This window comes from Urtica dioica, chromosome 3 (genome assembly GCF_054948205.1).
Source record: "Urtica dioica subsp. dioica isolate 48M chromosome 3, U.dioica_male_clone48M_v1_H2, whole genome shotgun sequence".
Lineage (NCBI taxonomy): Eukaryota > Viridiplantae > Streptophyta > Magnoliopsida > Rosales > Urticaceae > Urtica > Urtica dioica.
The window spans coordinates 50,441,355-50,457,863 of record NC_142758.1 but is presented as its reverse complement, the minus strand read 5'-3'; the positions used below and the strand labels follow the sequence as shown (position 1 = coordinate 50,457,863).

The window sequence follows — 16,509 nt, the reverse complement described above, 5'->3', positions numbered from 1 at the left end:
GACGTGGCATAATATATGGAGGTGATTATTTATCTAAGATTTACGTTTGTAAATACATGAAAATGACTATTTACCTAAGATTTATCAAGCGTCGGTTATTTAGCCATATCAAACGTTTAAATTGGTTATTTTCGTGATTGACCCTAAAGAAAAAGCAAATATTACCATATTTCTTCTAGCTATTCCATATATTGATATTCTAGTCGACGATTGATGAAATTATTTATATAATTTACCTACAATTAAATATGCAGAAACCAAAAACATTTGTTTTTATAAATTTTATAATAAAAGTTTACTAATAATGATATTGATAACATATTTTTAAAATAAATATTTAGCTTGATCTCTATATAGCATAATGGGTCGAACAATGGATCAGGTTCTAGTAGTTAGGGAGAATTGGGCCTAAATAGGAGATAGTGGTCACATATTGGCGTAAAGGCATAAGAAGAAGCAAATAATCCTTAATTCGGGATAATTATTCTGTTTTTTTTTTTGAATTTTGGATTGCATTTTTTAGATCCATGTGATTGCGAAATGATCAATCAGTTATATTGCGGAAAATGTGTTTTTGCTTGTGTGAAGTATGAAACTTTTCAAAATATTACATTAATGTAATAAAATGCAATATTTTGTACTCTTTTCCTCATAAAATATTGTATTTGATGATGATTTCATAATAAAATGTAGGATTTTTGCGAGGACGATAATCATAAAATATTCATGAGAAACTCGAAAAAAAAAACTCAAATATCTGAAAAATTATTAACATCAAATAGGGCTTTTCCATGAGCTTTTCTCAAGCATGTTTATTTTAGAGAATTAGACGTCGGAGCAAGAAGATATAGTCGCAATACAAATGACCATATTTGATTGTGGTTAATAAATGTTTGATAGAGTGCAATCATCGGGCTATTAAGAGGAAAAATATTTTCTATTAACCGTGGTCAAAAGTGTTTTAGACGTAAGGATATTAGCTTTAAAACCACTTTCCAAGGCTCGTAGTGCTACTCAAAGTTTCGACCTTAACATAACTTATTTCTTACTTTGAAAGTTTTACTAAGCTAGATGAAGATATCATAGGCACAACTCTGGAGATGAGCATTTTGCACCAAAATGAAGAATTGGGTGTCCAATCTACGTCTTTCTTCGTTCCTTGTCATAACTAAATGTTATTTGTAGACTCTTTTCGTTTTTATGTTATCTTAATTATGTCTTGCTAGTTTTCTTAGAAATGGCTAATTCAAGCCCGAGGCATGGACGAACCATCTTGGCGTAGACTTTTATTATTTCTATGTTACGATTGATCATCTAGACTAATATTTTATTGTTCATTTCCACGCTAGTAATTTTAATCCAAAGATGCTAGTAATTAGTGGTACTGTTACGAGTGTGTGAAGAGTTTAACTGTAGCTAATTAATTCACATGTGTGAATTTATATTGTTTTGTTCATTTTACTTCCTACACTTAATGCATTTTACGTCAGAGGACCATTTTTATTTATATTACTGAAAAGGTAATTTAAATGACAATCAAATGAGTAAAAATCTCTTTTTTTATTTTTTTGTTTTTTTATTTATTTATTTGTAAAACGAGTAAAAATCTCTTACAGGGAACGAATCTTCATTCTGACTATTAACCACGTTATATAATTATATTATATAAGCAAAGCAACAAGAATCGATTCTATTCTATTTAGGGAACAAAATATAATTCACGTTGCACAACAAACACCCGAGTCAGCCTAGCCCAAACCCAACCTGTTTCAGTGAATTTGGTCAGACCTTCCAGAGATCTATTGACTTAAAACCTAAACCGTTCTATTTTAAGTTTTTAAAGATTAAAATAAAATAAAACATTTTAAAACGTGTTCGGCGGAGGTATAGTTTAGCTATTTACCTAAAGTTTGTCCGTGTCATTGACTTTACTTTACTTTTCTTTTCTTCAGTTCGAAATCTACATTTTCAAATAAGATCTAGACAAATCGACAAAGTTAAAAATAAATAAGAGAAACCGTGTTACAAATTAGAGGAAAAAAAAAAGAAAAAAAAAAGAATAATAAAAAAGTATAAGTAGGAGGTAGGATAGGAAGGAAGGATTAAATTGCGTAGCTAGGTAGGCATGGTGTCACGACTCATACCAATAAAAGCGTGCACGTTTTCCATTCACGTGATATAATAGTACATATTATATAATATATTAATTACGTATCCAAATGCGTTATTATCTATAGCTGACTTTCCGGACAAAATTTACGGAATATTATATCAAGGTTACCACCAAAAATTAAAGGTAGCTTCCAGGAAACTCGGCGCATAAAAATATAAAAACATGTGACTAATTAAGAAAATAAATTTGGAGAAGTTGGTAGCTTTACTAAATATTAACTACAAACCTGGCTTTAATTAAGAAAAAGGTAAAGCTTCAATTATACTGTAAACTAGGCAAAAAGCTAAGTAATAATCTAAACTTTACCTTAGATTCACAGTTTCTGTTTTGTTATTCAGTATGTTAATTTGTGGATAAAGAAGTATTTAAAAAACAAATAAACTACCTATATTTATTCTTTCATATTGCTATTTGACCAATGTTTGATAAATAGCCAAATATTTGCTATTTATGATTATTGACACTATTATTTACAGAAATTTGTTATTTATCAAACGTTGACTAAATAACAAATCATACACGTAAATATGACGATTCATAAAATAAAAAAATAATCCCTTGAACCTGGATTCGGCAGAATAACTAAAATTTCACTTAAACTAAACTAAGCTATATAGTATGCTAAAATTATGACCTGAATGTACACGTTATTCACAGTGTGAATTATCAGATAAAAAAAAGGATATTTTGATTCGCAAAACGTAAGAGTGTACATGTTATTAATAATGTAAATAATATATGAAACTTCTTACCAGTATTTATTATGATTCCATTAAAACTTGTATAATTTCAAGTTGAATAGATAGACTCTAAGTCTCGAACTAATAGATTGTGAATATTTGTACACATTTAAAAATTATTTCTCTTCATTAGTCAATGGCGGCTATTTTATTATAGTTCTCTAAACTGCAATCTTAACATGAAAAAAATAAATAAGAATAATAATATGATAATACTAATTAGGAATATCGTTAGGAATAAAAATAGCTGTTAAACAACAACAAAAATTAAGAGACCATACTCTTGAGTTACAATATCATCGTCAAATAAAATTAATCCTAGGAATCAAAAGTTACAATATCATCGTCTCATACACAATAAAGAGATCATATTTTCCAACATATATTCTCGATTACAAAAAAAGGGTAAAAAAAAAAAGCAAAATGCTTTGCTTCCTTCCTTCAGTAGCCCCTTTTCTAAAAAAGTAACCGAGAAAAATATGATATATAATTATATACGTGAGTCGTGACCACGTATACATAGCATACGTATGAATTATGAACTAAATAATTCCCTAAGTATTATATATTATATTGTATTGTAATCGAGTTTGTGCTGAGAATATATGTGGAAAGTCGTTGACAGTGAGACAAGTCATCTTCTCAAAACGCGTCTTTAATTGTCGCTGCACTCATATGGTGACACTGCTGTCAACCTGTTTCATATAAAAACGCCCTATTTTTAGTAAAAAAAAATTTAATTCCTCGACTTTGAAACCTATACTTTTCAATGTCCTTCAAACATATGTTCTTGTATTTACATTTCAAGATGATAGGACAAATTTGAGAACAAAATATAAAGGGAAAATGACATTAAATAACTGTTTTGAAAATGAGAATCCCCAAACATTTCCAAATAAGAACTAGCTTTTATTTTTTAAGTTATAAAAAAAAGTGAAAAAATTATAGAAGGGCAATAGATGAAAAACTTGTATAAATATCTACCCACACCCACGTGCTTAATTTTATTTAAAAATATTTCATACATGAAGTTGAAACAGAGAGAGGTACAGTAATTTTGGTTCAGAAAATTTATTAGTTACCTCTCTTTGCGCTTCTCTAAAAATCTCTTCAGTGACTTTCTACGCGCGATCGGCAGATCTGTGAAAACATTTAAACAAAAAACGCCATTTAATTTACTCGCTCATGTGACAGTATGTTTGGTTTATCCAACTGAAATTACATTTCTGACCTCCGCTGAGAGGATCGATAAGTGTTGGTTTGGTTATGGGCGTGTTTGGGTGTTTCAGTTCAGCACCGCTTCCTTGCACCGCAATCTTCAGAATACTCTCAGCCTGTTCACGTTTTGACCGTTGCTTGATTAAGATAAATCACAATCAACAAATTCAAATAACTAAGGATTTAGATTAAACTAATACTAACCTTATCGCGAGGGACATTGAAAACGCATACACTTCCGTTGTAGAAGATCGTCAATGGAGTCGCGTCGTTCTCACTGCCCGAACCCAAACAGAGTATTGAACTTATTTATGTTCTTTCATATGAATAATAATATAAGTAAATAGAAAAAAGAAGCGAAAGAAAAAAAAGTAACAAACCTCGCATTTGGAGTTGGAATCGGAGCTGATTCGTTGGAGGCGATCACCGATCTTAGAATCTCTGGTTTGATCTTCGAGATAGCTTGTTGGATTCCTTTATTTATTGACGTCAATAAAAAGTTTAGAAACTACAATCAATGGATGGAGTGACAAAAAAAAAAAAAGGAAAAGAAATAGAGATGTGAGCTATTACCTCGAAAGCTTCGTTGGCGGTGAAGAAATTTCTGGAACTGAGACTTGTTTGAAGAAGACGAGTCTTTCTCGATTCCCATGAAATCCAGCTCTACGCTTCCTCTGGACGCCATGATTTGGATTGAATGAGATTAGTTTAAGAGAGAGACAGAGTTTCAGATATGTGAAGAAGATTTAATAGAGAGAGAGAGAGAGAGAGAGAGAGAGAGAGTATTGGAATTGGAAAGGGCACGAGATTCATATGATATGATGAAGAAGAAGGGCAGGGAGATAGTAACGAGAAGATGCATATAATAATATATAAATAAAAGGGAAGCTTTATATTACTATTTTATACTTGACCGACTCTTCTCTGCATTTGAATATTTTTATATTTAAAAGCCCACACGACTTCCACGAGGTCTACGTCCCTCACTCACAGCTAAAAGTCCAACTGCTACAACTACAACTCATTTCTTCCCTCCTTTTTTTCTAATTCATTTATGTTTTTCTTATATAAAAAACACACTCTTTTTTTAATTCCATAACAGCTTCATATCGTGCGTTTGAACATTTTTTATATCATCTAAAATTGCTTCGATCTGAATATCATTTGTCAATAATTTATACGTCAAAAAAATTTCAAAGATGAAATTGTCTAACTAATGATCAAAATTGCCTAAAATTTTATAATTTCGAGAGTTAGTGGGTAATTTAAAAAATTCTAACTTCAAAAATGGAGTAATTTTCCGAAGTTAGTCTTGAGGGTCTATTCATGTAAAGATTCAAATATGTACGGACTAAATTTATAACAATAAAAGTAATGAGACCATAAATCACCAAGCCTCCATGTTTTTTTCTAGATGCCGTTTAAATAGACGACAACTCGTCAAGGTCGAAGCTTTATTTAGATCTTTAACGTGTATTGTTTGATATTTTTTTCTCTCCTTCTCTCTCTCTAAAATTACATGGGATGTTCTTTACGTACTATTTCGTGTGCGTTGCTTTTGTGTCCTTTTTGTTTTTGCGTGTTGGGAACGTATTGAAATTAATCCACTTCCGTTACTATTATTGCCTTTCACTATACCGTGCATTTTCCTCCACATGCTTAGCTAGCTCCTTATAATGCCAGACATATTCGCATAATCTGTCAAGCGAGGGATCATATGATATGGAATTTTCTGAGGTTAAATTATGCCCCATTGCGACCAATATGGCTCCTTTAGAATTGATTAGTTCCATCCTCAAAAAAAAAAAAAAAATGATTAGTTCCAAGTGTCTATATATCAAAATGATTAGGATCATCTTGTATTCTAGTGTAATGTCATAGTGAGTCTAATTAAATTTATATGTGTTAAAAATTCTAAATATATGTATAATTATACTAAAAATGTCTTTATACACATAATTTTCAAATTAAAATATTTTAACAATTAATTGATGCGGTATCTAGCATAGCTTACTTGATAAATTCACACAACCTCGAAAGTAGAGGTCGCGTGCTCAATCTCAACTGACAGCAAAGTTGTCTATGAATACTGAGAAACGCGTATATTTTTATGAGAAATTATCTCGGTTATCGTCATTTGATAAGTTTTTTCTAATTTTCCACCAAAAGTTTAATTTGGCCAAAAATACTAGTAAATCACTTGTATAAATACAATTTTGCCCTCAACATGATGTCAACAATTATTTGTTGACATCAATTGTTGAGGTTAAAATTGTATTCGTACAAGTGACTTAGTAGTATTTTTGGCAAAATGAAGTTTTTGGTGGGAAATTGGAAAAAAACTTACCAAATGATGGTAGTTGAGGCAATTTCCCTATTTTTATTGATATCTTTCAGTCTGTACGCATACATAAATATAGGCAAAGTTCACTGGCTTGTTACGTGAACTATGTTGAAGAATAGGAAACTATCAGAATAAATATCTAACAAAATAAATGAGAGGATAATATAAAAAAACTAACTCCTAATAACAAGACGAAATATTCTAATTATTGTGGTGTGCGACTTTGTAATATTTTTGTGGCAATACCCCCCATCAAGTTAGAGCGGGAGTTGAAATGTCAATGACGCTCAACTTGGGAAGAAATAGTTGAAAAGCATCGGCTCCAAGTTGCTTCGTAAAAATGCCAGTTAATTGATCAACAGAACGTAAATAACATGGAGATATAAGACCGGTTCCAATTTTTTTCGCGAACGAAATGACAGTCTATTTTGATGTGCTTAATTCGTTCATGAAAAATTGGATTTTCGACGATATGAATCGCTGCTTAATTGTCGTAGTGGACAGAGATTGAATAAGGATGTGGAAGGCCAAGATCTTTGAGAAGAGAATGCAACAATGGTAACTTATGGCTCCGTAATATTTGTGCGGCAATACTGTCCTACAAAAAAAAAAAAAAATTAATTGGTCGCAATTGACTGTAGTTGACCGTATAGTGGTTGGCTGCAGCCGACTAAAGGAAATGAATCTTTGGTTGTAAGGCACAATTATCCATATTGATGACATTTGGCCTTTAGAAATTTGATTATGTGTAGTTTCAAACTCAGAAAATAAAATTTTCCAATGATGTTATAGCAACTCCTAATGTCGTTTCAACCTGTCTGCTGCCCATTGTTCTTGTTGTCGTCTTTTGCAATTTAGATTGTCGTTTTTATGTGTGAAAAATGATGCTATAACGTTAACTATACTCTCTAATAAAATTATATCCGGTATTTCCTTAATAATCAAATATTGGGTAATCGGTTAAGGTAAATGACTTTCTGCTTAATGAGGACACTCGGTTTCAAGTTTTACAAAACTGAGAGCGTGAAACAGAATGTGGTTGTTGACCCGTAGGGAAAAAAAATTAGAGGAAGAAAGAAATCACATGAAAATTTACTATAGAAAATCATGTCAGATTCGAAAGAATATAGAGGAATTAACTAAGGGCCGGTTAGGTATCTAGCTCAAATTAGTCACTTCCTTTAAAATTCTAACACAACTATCACTTAAATTAGGTAACTAGCCCAATCCACTACCAAACAATATTATATTCATATTTTACCCTTCATCAAATACACACCAAAATTTTCGCATCCGACTCCGAATATTTTAATCATCCGATATTGCATCCGACCTCCTTTTCCACCACCAATTTTCTGATTTCGCCACTTCCGAAACCGACGAAGACGTCTCCGTTCTCATACTTGGATAAAATGGTAAGTAAATATTATTTCCAATTCGATTAACCCATAGAACACCATAATCGAAACCCTAGCCCGCATCTTCGATCAATTCTCTGTTAGATTAACTATAAAATATGGTAAATATTATTTCCAATTCGATTAACCCATAGAACACCATAATCGAAACTCTGAAACTTTAATGGTAAATAATATTTACAGTCCGGCCATTCGATAGTAAATATTATTTACCATTCGAAAAAGAAAAATATTTGTCTTCGATTTGGAGAACGATTCCATGATTCAAATACGATGACGAATAACTGGAAAAAATTTGGAATTAACAAACAAATAAGAAGGAAGTTTTATGAAACCAAAGAACCTAAACACCTACACTAGACAAACAGAAACTAAGAAGGGACTAAATGACTAACCTAGGCAAACAGATAATATGAGAACAATAGAAGAACATCTACGAAATCGACGATCCTAAACATCTATTCCAAATGAGTCGTCGAATATTCTGGTTACAAATCGCAGGATAATTTTAGTGGTAAATAATATTTACAGTCCGGTCATTTAATAGTAAATATTATTTACCAATCGAAAAAGAAAAATACTTGTCTCCGATTTGGCGAACGATTCCATGATTCAAATCCGATGATGAATAACTAGAAAAAATTTAGAATTTACAGACAAATAATAACGAAGTTTTATGAAACCAAAAACAATTTGGAAGTATGAGAAATATGATCTATTTCCCTAAATAAATGGATAATTGAGCTATAAGTAGGCGTATCATTAGTTTTCGATCCCTATAAAAATTTCGTAAACCCTCTTCAAAGTCAAAGGGGTTAGTACACGAAAAACTTGCAAAATTTGAAAATACCATAACTCTTTCAAATGGTGTGACATTTTTAGGACTCTCGTCTTTTTACGTTGATGGTTACCATATTTTCGAGATTAAGGAGGCGTATAATTAATTTTCGATCCTTGTAAAAATTTCATAAACTCTCTTCAAACCCAAATGGTAAGGTTAGTACACGAAAAACTTGCAAAATTTGAAAATACCATAACTATTTCAAATGTTGTGACATTTTTAGGACTCTTGTCTTTTTACGTTGATGGTTACCATATTTCCGAGATTAAGGAGGCGTATAATTAATTTTCGATCCTTGTAAAAATTTCATAAACCGTCTTCAAAGCCAAAGGGTAACGTTAGTACACGAAAAACTTGCAAAATTTGAAAATAGCATAACTCTTTCAAATGGTGTGACATTTTTAGGACCCTTGTCTTTTTACATTGATGGTTACCATATTTTCGAGAATAAGGAGATGTATAATTAATTTTCGATCCTTGTAAAAATTTCATAAACCTTTTTCAAATCCAAAGGGGTTAGTACACGAAAAACTTACAAAATTTGAAATCATCATAACTCTTTCACATGGTGCGAGATTTTGATAATTCTATGCTTATTAGGATGATGGTTACCATGTATTCGAGAATAAAGAGGCGTATTATTAGTTTTCGGTTCCTATAAAATTTCATGAATCCACTTCAAATCCAAATGGGTTAGTACACGAAAAACTTGCAAAATTTGAAACTACCATAACTCTTTCACATGGTGTGAGATTTTGAAGATTCTATGCTTGTTAGGATGATGGTTACCATATATTCGAGAATAAGGAGGCGTATTATTAGTTTTCGATCCCTATAAAATTTCATGAATCCACTTCAAATCCAAATGGGTTAGTACACAAAAAAAACTTGCAAAATTTGAAACTACCATAACTATTTCACATGGTGTGAGATTTTGAAGATTCATGTTAGGATTATGGTTACCATATATTCGAGAATAAGTAGGCGTGTTATTAGATTTCGATCCCTTTAAAAATTTCATGAATTCATTTCAAAGCCAAAGGGGCTAGTACACGAAAAACTTGAAAAATTTGAAAATACCGTAACTCATTAAAATGGTGTGACATTTTAGGACTCTTGTCTTTTTACGGTAATCGTTACCATATTTTCGAGATTAAGGAGGCGTATAATTAATTTTCGATCCTTGTAAAATTTCATAAACACTCTTCAAAGCCAAAAGGGGTTAGTACGCGAAAAAATTTCAAAATTTAAAATTACCATAACTCTTTAATATGGTGGGACATTTTTACGATTGATGTCTTTTACGTTGATGGTTACCATATTTTCGAGAATAAGGAGGCGTATAATTAGTTTTCGATCCTTGTAAAAATTTCATAAACCGTCTTCAAAGCCAAAAGGGTTAGTACACGAAAAACTTGTAAAATTTGAAAATACCATAACTCTTTCAAATGGTGTGACATTTTTAGGACTCTTGTCTTTTTACGTTGATGGTTACCATATTTTCGAGATTAATGAGGTGTATAATTAATTTTCGATCCTTGTAAAAATTTCATAAACCCTCTTCAAAGCCAAATAGATTAGTACACGAAAAACTTGAAAAATTTGACAATACCATAACTCTTTCAAATGGTGTGACATTTTTAGGACTCTTGTCCTTTTACGTTGATGATTACCGTATTTTTTAGATTAAGGAGGCGTATAATTTATTTTCGATCCTTGTAAAAATTTCATAAACCCTGTTTAAAGCCAGAGGGGTTAATACACGAAAAACTTGCAAAATTTGAAACTACAATAACTCTTTCATATGGTGTGACATTTTTAGGATTCTTGTCTTTTACGTTGATAGTTACCATATTTTAGAGAATAAAGAGGCGTATAATTACTTTTCGATCCTTGAAAAAATTTAATAAAATCTCTTCAAAACCAAAAGAGTTAGTACACGAAAAACTTGGAAAATTTGAAAATACCATAACTCTTTCAAATGGTGTGACATTTTTAGGATTATTGTCATTTTTCGTAAATGATTACCATATTTTTTAGAATAAGGACGCATTTAATCATTTTTCGATCACAATAAAAATTTCATAAACCCTCTTCAAAGCCAAAGGGGCTAGTACATGAAAAACTTGGAAAATTTGAAAATACCATAACACTTTCAAATGGTGTGACATTTTTAGGACTCTTGTCTTTTTATGTTGATGGTTACCATATTTTTTAGATTAAGGAGGCGTATAATTTATTTTCGATCATTGTAAAAATTTCATAAACACTATTCAAAGGTAAATGGGTTAGTACACGAAAAACTTGCAAAATTCGACAATACCATAACTCTTTAAAATGGTGTGACATTTTTAGGACTCTTGTCTTTTTTACGTTGATGGTTACCATATTTTTGAGATTAAGGAGGCGTATAATTAATTTTCGATCATTGTAAAAATTTCATAAACCCTCTCTAAAGCCAAAGGGGTTAGTACACGAAAAACTTGCAAAATTTTAAACTACCATAACTCTTTCATATGGGTGTGACATTTTTAGGATTCTTGTCTTTTACGTTGATGATTACAATATTTTCTAGAATAAGGAGGCGTATAATTAGTTTTCGACCATTGAAAAAATTTCATAAATTCTCTTCAAAGCCAAATGGGTTAGTACTCGAAAAACTTGCAAAATTTGAAAATACCATAACTCTTTCAAATGGTGTTACATTTTTAGGACTCTTGTCTTCTTACGTTGATGGTTACCATATTTTCGAGAATAAGGAGGCGTATAATTAAGTTTCGATCCATGTCAAAATTCATAAACACTCTTCAAATCCAAAGGGGTTAGTACACGAAAAACTTTCAAAATTTGAAAATACCATAACTTTTCAAATGGTGTGACATTTTTAGGACTCTTGTCTTTTTACGTTGATGGTTACCATATTTTCAAGAATAGAGAGGCATATAATTAAGTTTTGATCCATGTAAAAATATCATAAACCCTCTTCAAATCCAAAGGGGTTAGTATACGAAAAACTTGCAAAATTTACAATTACCATGACTGTTTCATATGGTGTGACGTTTTTACGAGTCTTGTCTTTTACGTTGATGGATACCATATTTCCTAGAATAAGGAGGTGTATAATTAGTTTTCGATCCTTGAAAAAATTTCATAAAACATCTTCAAAGCCAAAGGGGTCACTAAAAACTTGCAAAATTTGAAACTACCATAACTCGTTCACATTGTGTGAGATTTTGAAGATTCTATACTTGTTAGGATGATGGTTACCATATATTCAAGAATAATTAGGCGTATCATTAGTTTTTTATCCCTATAAAAATTTCATAAATCTACTTCAAAGCCAAACGGGTTAGTATACGAAAAACTTGCAAAATTTGAAAATATCATAAAAATTTCAAATGGTAGCCGATTTTTAAGATTCTTGGCTAGTTAGGATGATGGTTACCATATTTTCGAGAATAAGTAGGCATATAATTAGTTTTCGATCCCTGTCAAAATTTTATAAACCCTCTTCAAAGTCAAAGGGGTTAGTACACAAAAAACTTGCGAACTTTGAATATACCATAACACTTTCATATGGTGCGAGATTTTGAAGATTCTTGTTTTTTTAGAATGATGGTTACCATATTTTGCATAATAAATAGGCATATAATCAGTTTTCGATCCCTGTAAAAAGTTTATAATTCCTCTTCAAAGCCAAAGGGATTAGTATACGAAAAAATTACAAAATTTGAAACTATCATAATTTTTTCATATGGTGCGAGATTTTGAAGATTCTTGTCTTTTTACATTGATGGTTACCATATTTTAGAGAATAATTAGCCGTATTATTAGTTTTTGATCCCTATAAAAAGGTTTAGGGATCATTCTTCGACATAAAGATTAGTCTTACAGTTTATTTGGTGAGAGAATTGCAGTTGTGCAGACTTGTGTATCGTCGATGGATGTATCGTTTTGAGAGATTCATGCAAGTCTTGAAATGATATGTTAGAAATCGAAATCGACCTGAAGGATGTATCGTTGAAGGGTACTTGACCGAAGAATCTGTGGAATGTTGTTCCGAATATTTGCACGATTTGAAAGCTGTTGGACTTCGCACTGATGCTGTTCGAGATAGTGTTATAAGTATATGCATAAACAATGAGGTTTTTGGTCGGTTTCCTACACACAACTTTTGCAAGCGCGTCATACGATCTTAGAGAACTCCGATTTAGTTCAGCCATTTATCGAGTAAGTTATATATCAAACTTTATTATATATCTTAACTTCTAATCTTATAAAATGCAGAGAACACATGAATTTCTTGCAACAGACGTCGATAAATAAAACTCCAAAATGGATACAAAACGAGCACGTGCGCACATTTTCCAAATGGTTACGAGAAAGAGTTCTGACAAAAAATGATGTTATTGGCGCACTTCGTTGTTTATCAATAATACCAGTACATAAGTCATCAAGCATTCAAGTTACATCAGTTATGGTGTACGGTTCAGCACAGAAGAACGTGATCGTAAGAGAGTCACGCAAAATAGCGGGATTAGTTTGGTTGTGAAGACTATGTAGATATCGAGTGCAAAAGTCACAAATCCCATATATTCAGACATGATATATTACGGAATTATCAAAGAAATATGGAAAATCGATTACGTGTCATTTCGTCATCCGATTTTTTTGTGTGACTGGGTTGAGAGTAATAATGGAGTTAAAGTGAACAAGAATGGATTTACAGTGGTAGATCTAAATAGAATCGGTCATCGTAAAGAACCGTTCGTGATGGCGTCCCGCGTACAACAAGTGTTCTATGTTTGTAGTTAGACCAGTTCAAAATGGTCATACGTATTCACTACGCAAAGTAAAGATTACGTAACTGAACTTCAAGATGAAGTGCATGATAGTGATATTTTAGCTAAAACGTTAACTCCTACCAAAGGTCTATGTTCGGATGATGATATCATAGTTGACAACGAGAAGTTATTGTATTTACGTGAGAATGGAGAGGGCATTTATGTAGATTAAAAATATGATGAAGTAAGTTTGTTCGTTTAAGAGAATGATGAATTTGTTAGAAAAGATTACTTCAGAATATTTATTTTCTGGAAAATAAAATGACAGCTTAGATGTAAGGAAAATAAAATTACAACACAACAATATTATGAGCGGGGAATAAATAAAACAAGATAGGAAAGCACAGGCCGAGGACCGTTCGACGGTCTCCTTAAAGTAATATTGCCCTCCCCGTGGGTGCCGGAAACGACGAGCAATTTACCTCCCAGGATACAACGGCGGAAGCGAGAAGAGGTTTGCACCAAACGGACTTCTCCGGCGAACTAAACCTGTAACAGAGCTGAGCACCGACTACAAAAGAAAGAACAATTTCTGGAGAGAGGAGGAGCTGAGAGAAGCAGGGAAAAAGTCTATTCGAATGAAATGAGCAAGCCTCTATTTATAGGCTACTATCTCAGAGGTTACATCCTTTACCCTCACACAAACAGTCCGGACATTATGGCAATTAACCACCATTAACAGCCACTAATGCTCCGGTTACGAACGTTAATACCCACTAAACGCAGGGATACGAATGGTTGCTACGTTAATACCCACTCAGTATTATTGCATGCGCTCAGAATTATTGCATGCATTCATGCATGGTACAAAATTAATTCCGACCATAATAACACAAGTTATTTGTGGAATTAACAAATTATTGAAGTGGAAATTTCAATAAAAAGATATAATTGGCCCAAGGCCCAAGCCCGAGACCGAGACATTCCCGAAACCCGAAACCCGAAACCCGAAACCCGAAACCCGAAACCCGAAACCCGAAACCCGAAACCCGGGCCCGGGTCCGGTCCGGTCCGGTCCGTCCCGGCCCGGCCCGGCCCGGCCCGGCTCGGCTCGGCGGCGGCGCGCGTGTGTGTGTGTGTGCGCGCGAGGGGTTAAGAGATAACCCACCCACACTCTCCTCTCTTGTACTTGCTTGACCACTAAATAAAGAGGAGAGTATATAAACACTACCAAAACACTCATTCCCAACCCATGTGGGACTCTTGATTTCCACTTCAATTACACATATCTAATGTGTTCTTTGAGCATACTTTAACCATCAATTTCTCATTCATTCTAGCTCCGATTTTGGCAAAATTATAATCGATATTATACCCCATTCCGCAAGGAAGAATAATACGAAAGAATTATCAAATTCCGTTGAGTGGACCCCACTCAAACTTTTGCCTAAAGTCAGCAGCTTAATAGACAATAAATATTCAATATTGTCTATTTACTTCTCTAATACTCCAACAATCCCCCACATGAATGAAATTGCATGACGACAACAAAAAAGACTCGACACGACTCAATATGGTGATCAGTTCTACGGTCAATACCAGTATAGGATAGGTAGACAAAGTCCTTGAACCTTCCCTTGTAGAAGTATGTCATGTTTACGGACTACTCAGTAGACACGATGTCCTTGAACTGTTAGTCGTTTGTATATAAACGATGAGCATATATCTCGCTGATATCTTCCTGCCACAGGTTTTAGTTCTCATGGTTATGTTCATTTCGGCCCTGAACATGCGCCTGGTTCTGTAAGAGTTTCTAAAGAATTACGCCCCTTTAATTCTCTTTCGAAGCGGCCTCACTTCTCTCTCACATAGGTGATCCTTACACCAAAGAGTAATCCCGCATTACTCGTTCGGAATCTCAAAAATCCGATTTCAAAGAATCATTAAAAGCACAATGCTTAGCCTCGTACGGGTGTCACCGTTTTTATCATAGGAATAGGACCGGGGTTTCCCCCCCCCCCCACAGTGACCTCACTTTGTTTTAGCAGTTAGGTTGTCCCTTTGAACCAAGTTCTTGGGATCTCCAGTCATCATGGTTGGGTTTCCTTTGCTAAAACTTTTATATCATGGGCTTTAGTCCCATTCCTATTGACATCTTCTCTACTTGGTCCCTATTTAACCCCTTGGTTAGCGGATCCGCAATATTGTCTTTGGACCTTACATAGTCAACACTTATGACTCCAGACGAGAGAAGTTGTCTTATGGTATTATGTCGTCGACGGATATGTCTAGACTTACCATTATACATAACACTTTGTGCTCTACCAATTGCAGATTGGTTATCACAATATATACATATTGCAGGCACAGGTGTTGTCCAATTTGGAATATCCTCTACGAAGTTTCTTAGCCACTCAGCTTCTTCACCACACTTATCCAACGCAACAAACTCAGATTCCATCGTGGATCTAGTTATCACGGTTTGTTTTGAGGATTTCCAAGACACAGCCGCACCACCTAAAGTGAATACATATCCACTTGTGGCTTTAGAGTCTTGTATATCAGATATCCAACTCGCGTCAGTGAAACCTTCAATGACTTCGGGATGTCTAGTATAGTGTAGACCGTAATCACGAGTGAATCGTAAATACCTCAGTACTTTCACGATTGCTTTCCAGTGTTCAGAACTTGGATTACTCGTGTATCTCGCAAGTCTACTTACAGAGTAAGCTAAGTCAGGTCTCGTACAATTCATCAAGTACATTAGACTTCCTATTATTCGAGCATACTCGTTTTGAGACTCGCTATCTCCTTTATTCTTAGACAAATGGTGACTAGTGTCGATTGGAGTTCTAGAGACTCCACTATCATTCTTTGCAAATTTGTCTAGAATTTTATCAACATAGTGTGATTGACTCAAAACAAGTCCATTAGATGTTCTTTTAATCTTGATCCCCAAGATAACATCGGCCAATCCCAAATCTTTCATAT

The 16,509-nt window shown here is 33.3% G+C and overlaps 1 protein-coding gene across 1 annotated transcript; it reads right to left on the bottom strand.

The window, feature by feature from the left end:
• Positions 1–3,106: 3,106 nt before the first annotated feature.
• On the bottom strand, positions 3,107–4,994 carry JAZ10 (jasmonate-zim-domain protein 10). Its single transcript, XM_089608193.1, has 6 exons — positions 4,705–4,994; positions 4,512–4,605; positions 4,336–4,408; positions 4,145–4,247; positions 3,996–4,053; positions 3,107–3,608 (listed from the first exon to the last, which is right to left on the bottom strand). Exons 1-6 carry the CDS (start codon positions 4,814–4,816, stop codon positions 3,569–3,571), a joined length of 480 nt encoding a protein of 159 aa, XP_089464319.1. The 5' UTR covers positions 4,817–4,994; the 3' UTR covers positions 3,107–3,568.
• Positions 4,995–16,509: the final 11,515 nt, after the last annotated feature.

What these genes read in the sequence shown, in the direction of transcription:
- JAZ10 (XM_089608193.1), bottom strand. Translation starts at nt 4,816, where the DNA reads ATGGCGTCCAGAGGAAGCGTAGAGCTGGATTTCATGGGAATCGAGAAA. An exon ending in TATCGATCCTCTCAGCGGAG is followed by an intron (nt 4,054 to 4,144) that starts GTCAGAAATGTA and finishes ATGTTTTCACAG; the next exon opens with ATCTGCCGATCGCGCGTAGA. An exon ending in TTAGAGAAGCGCAAAGAGAG is followed by an intron (nt 3,609 to 3,995) that starts GTAACTAATAAA and finishes TATATGAAACAG; the next exon opens with GTTGACAGCAGTGTCACCAT.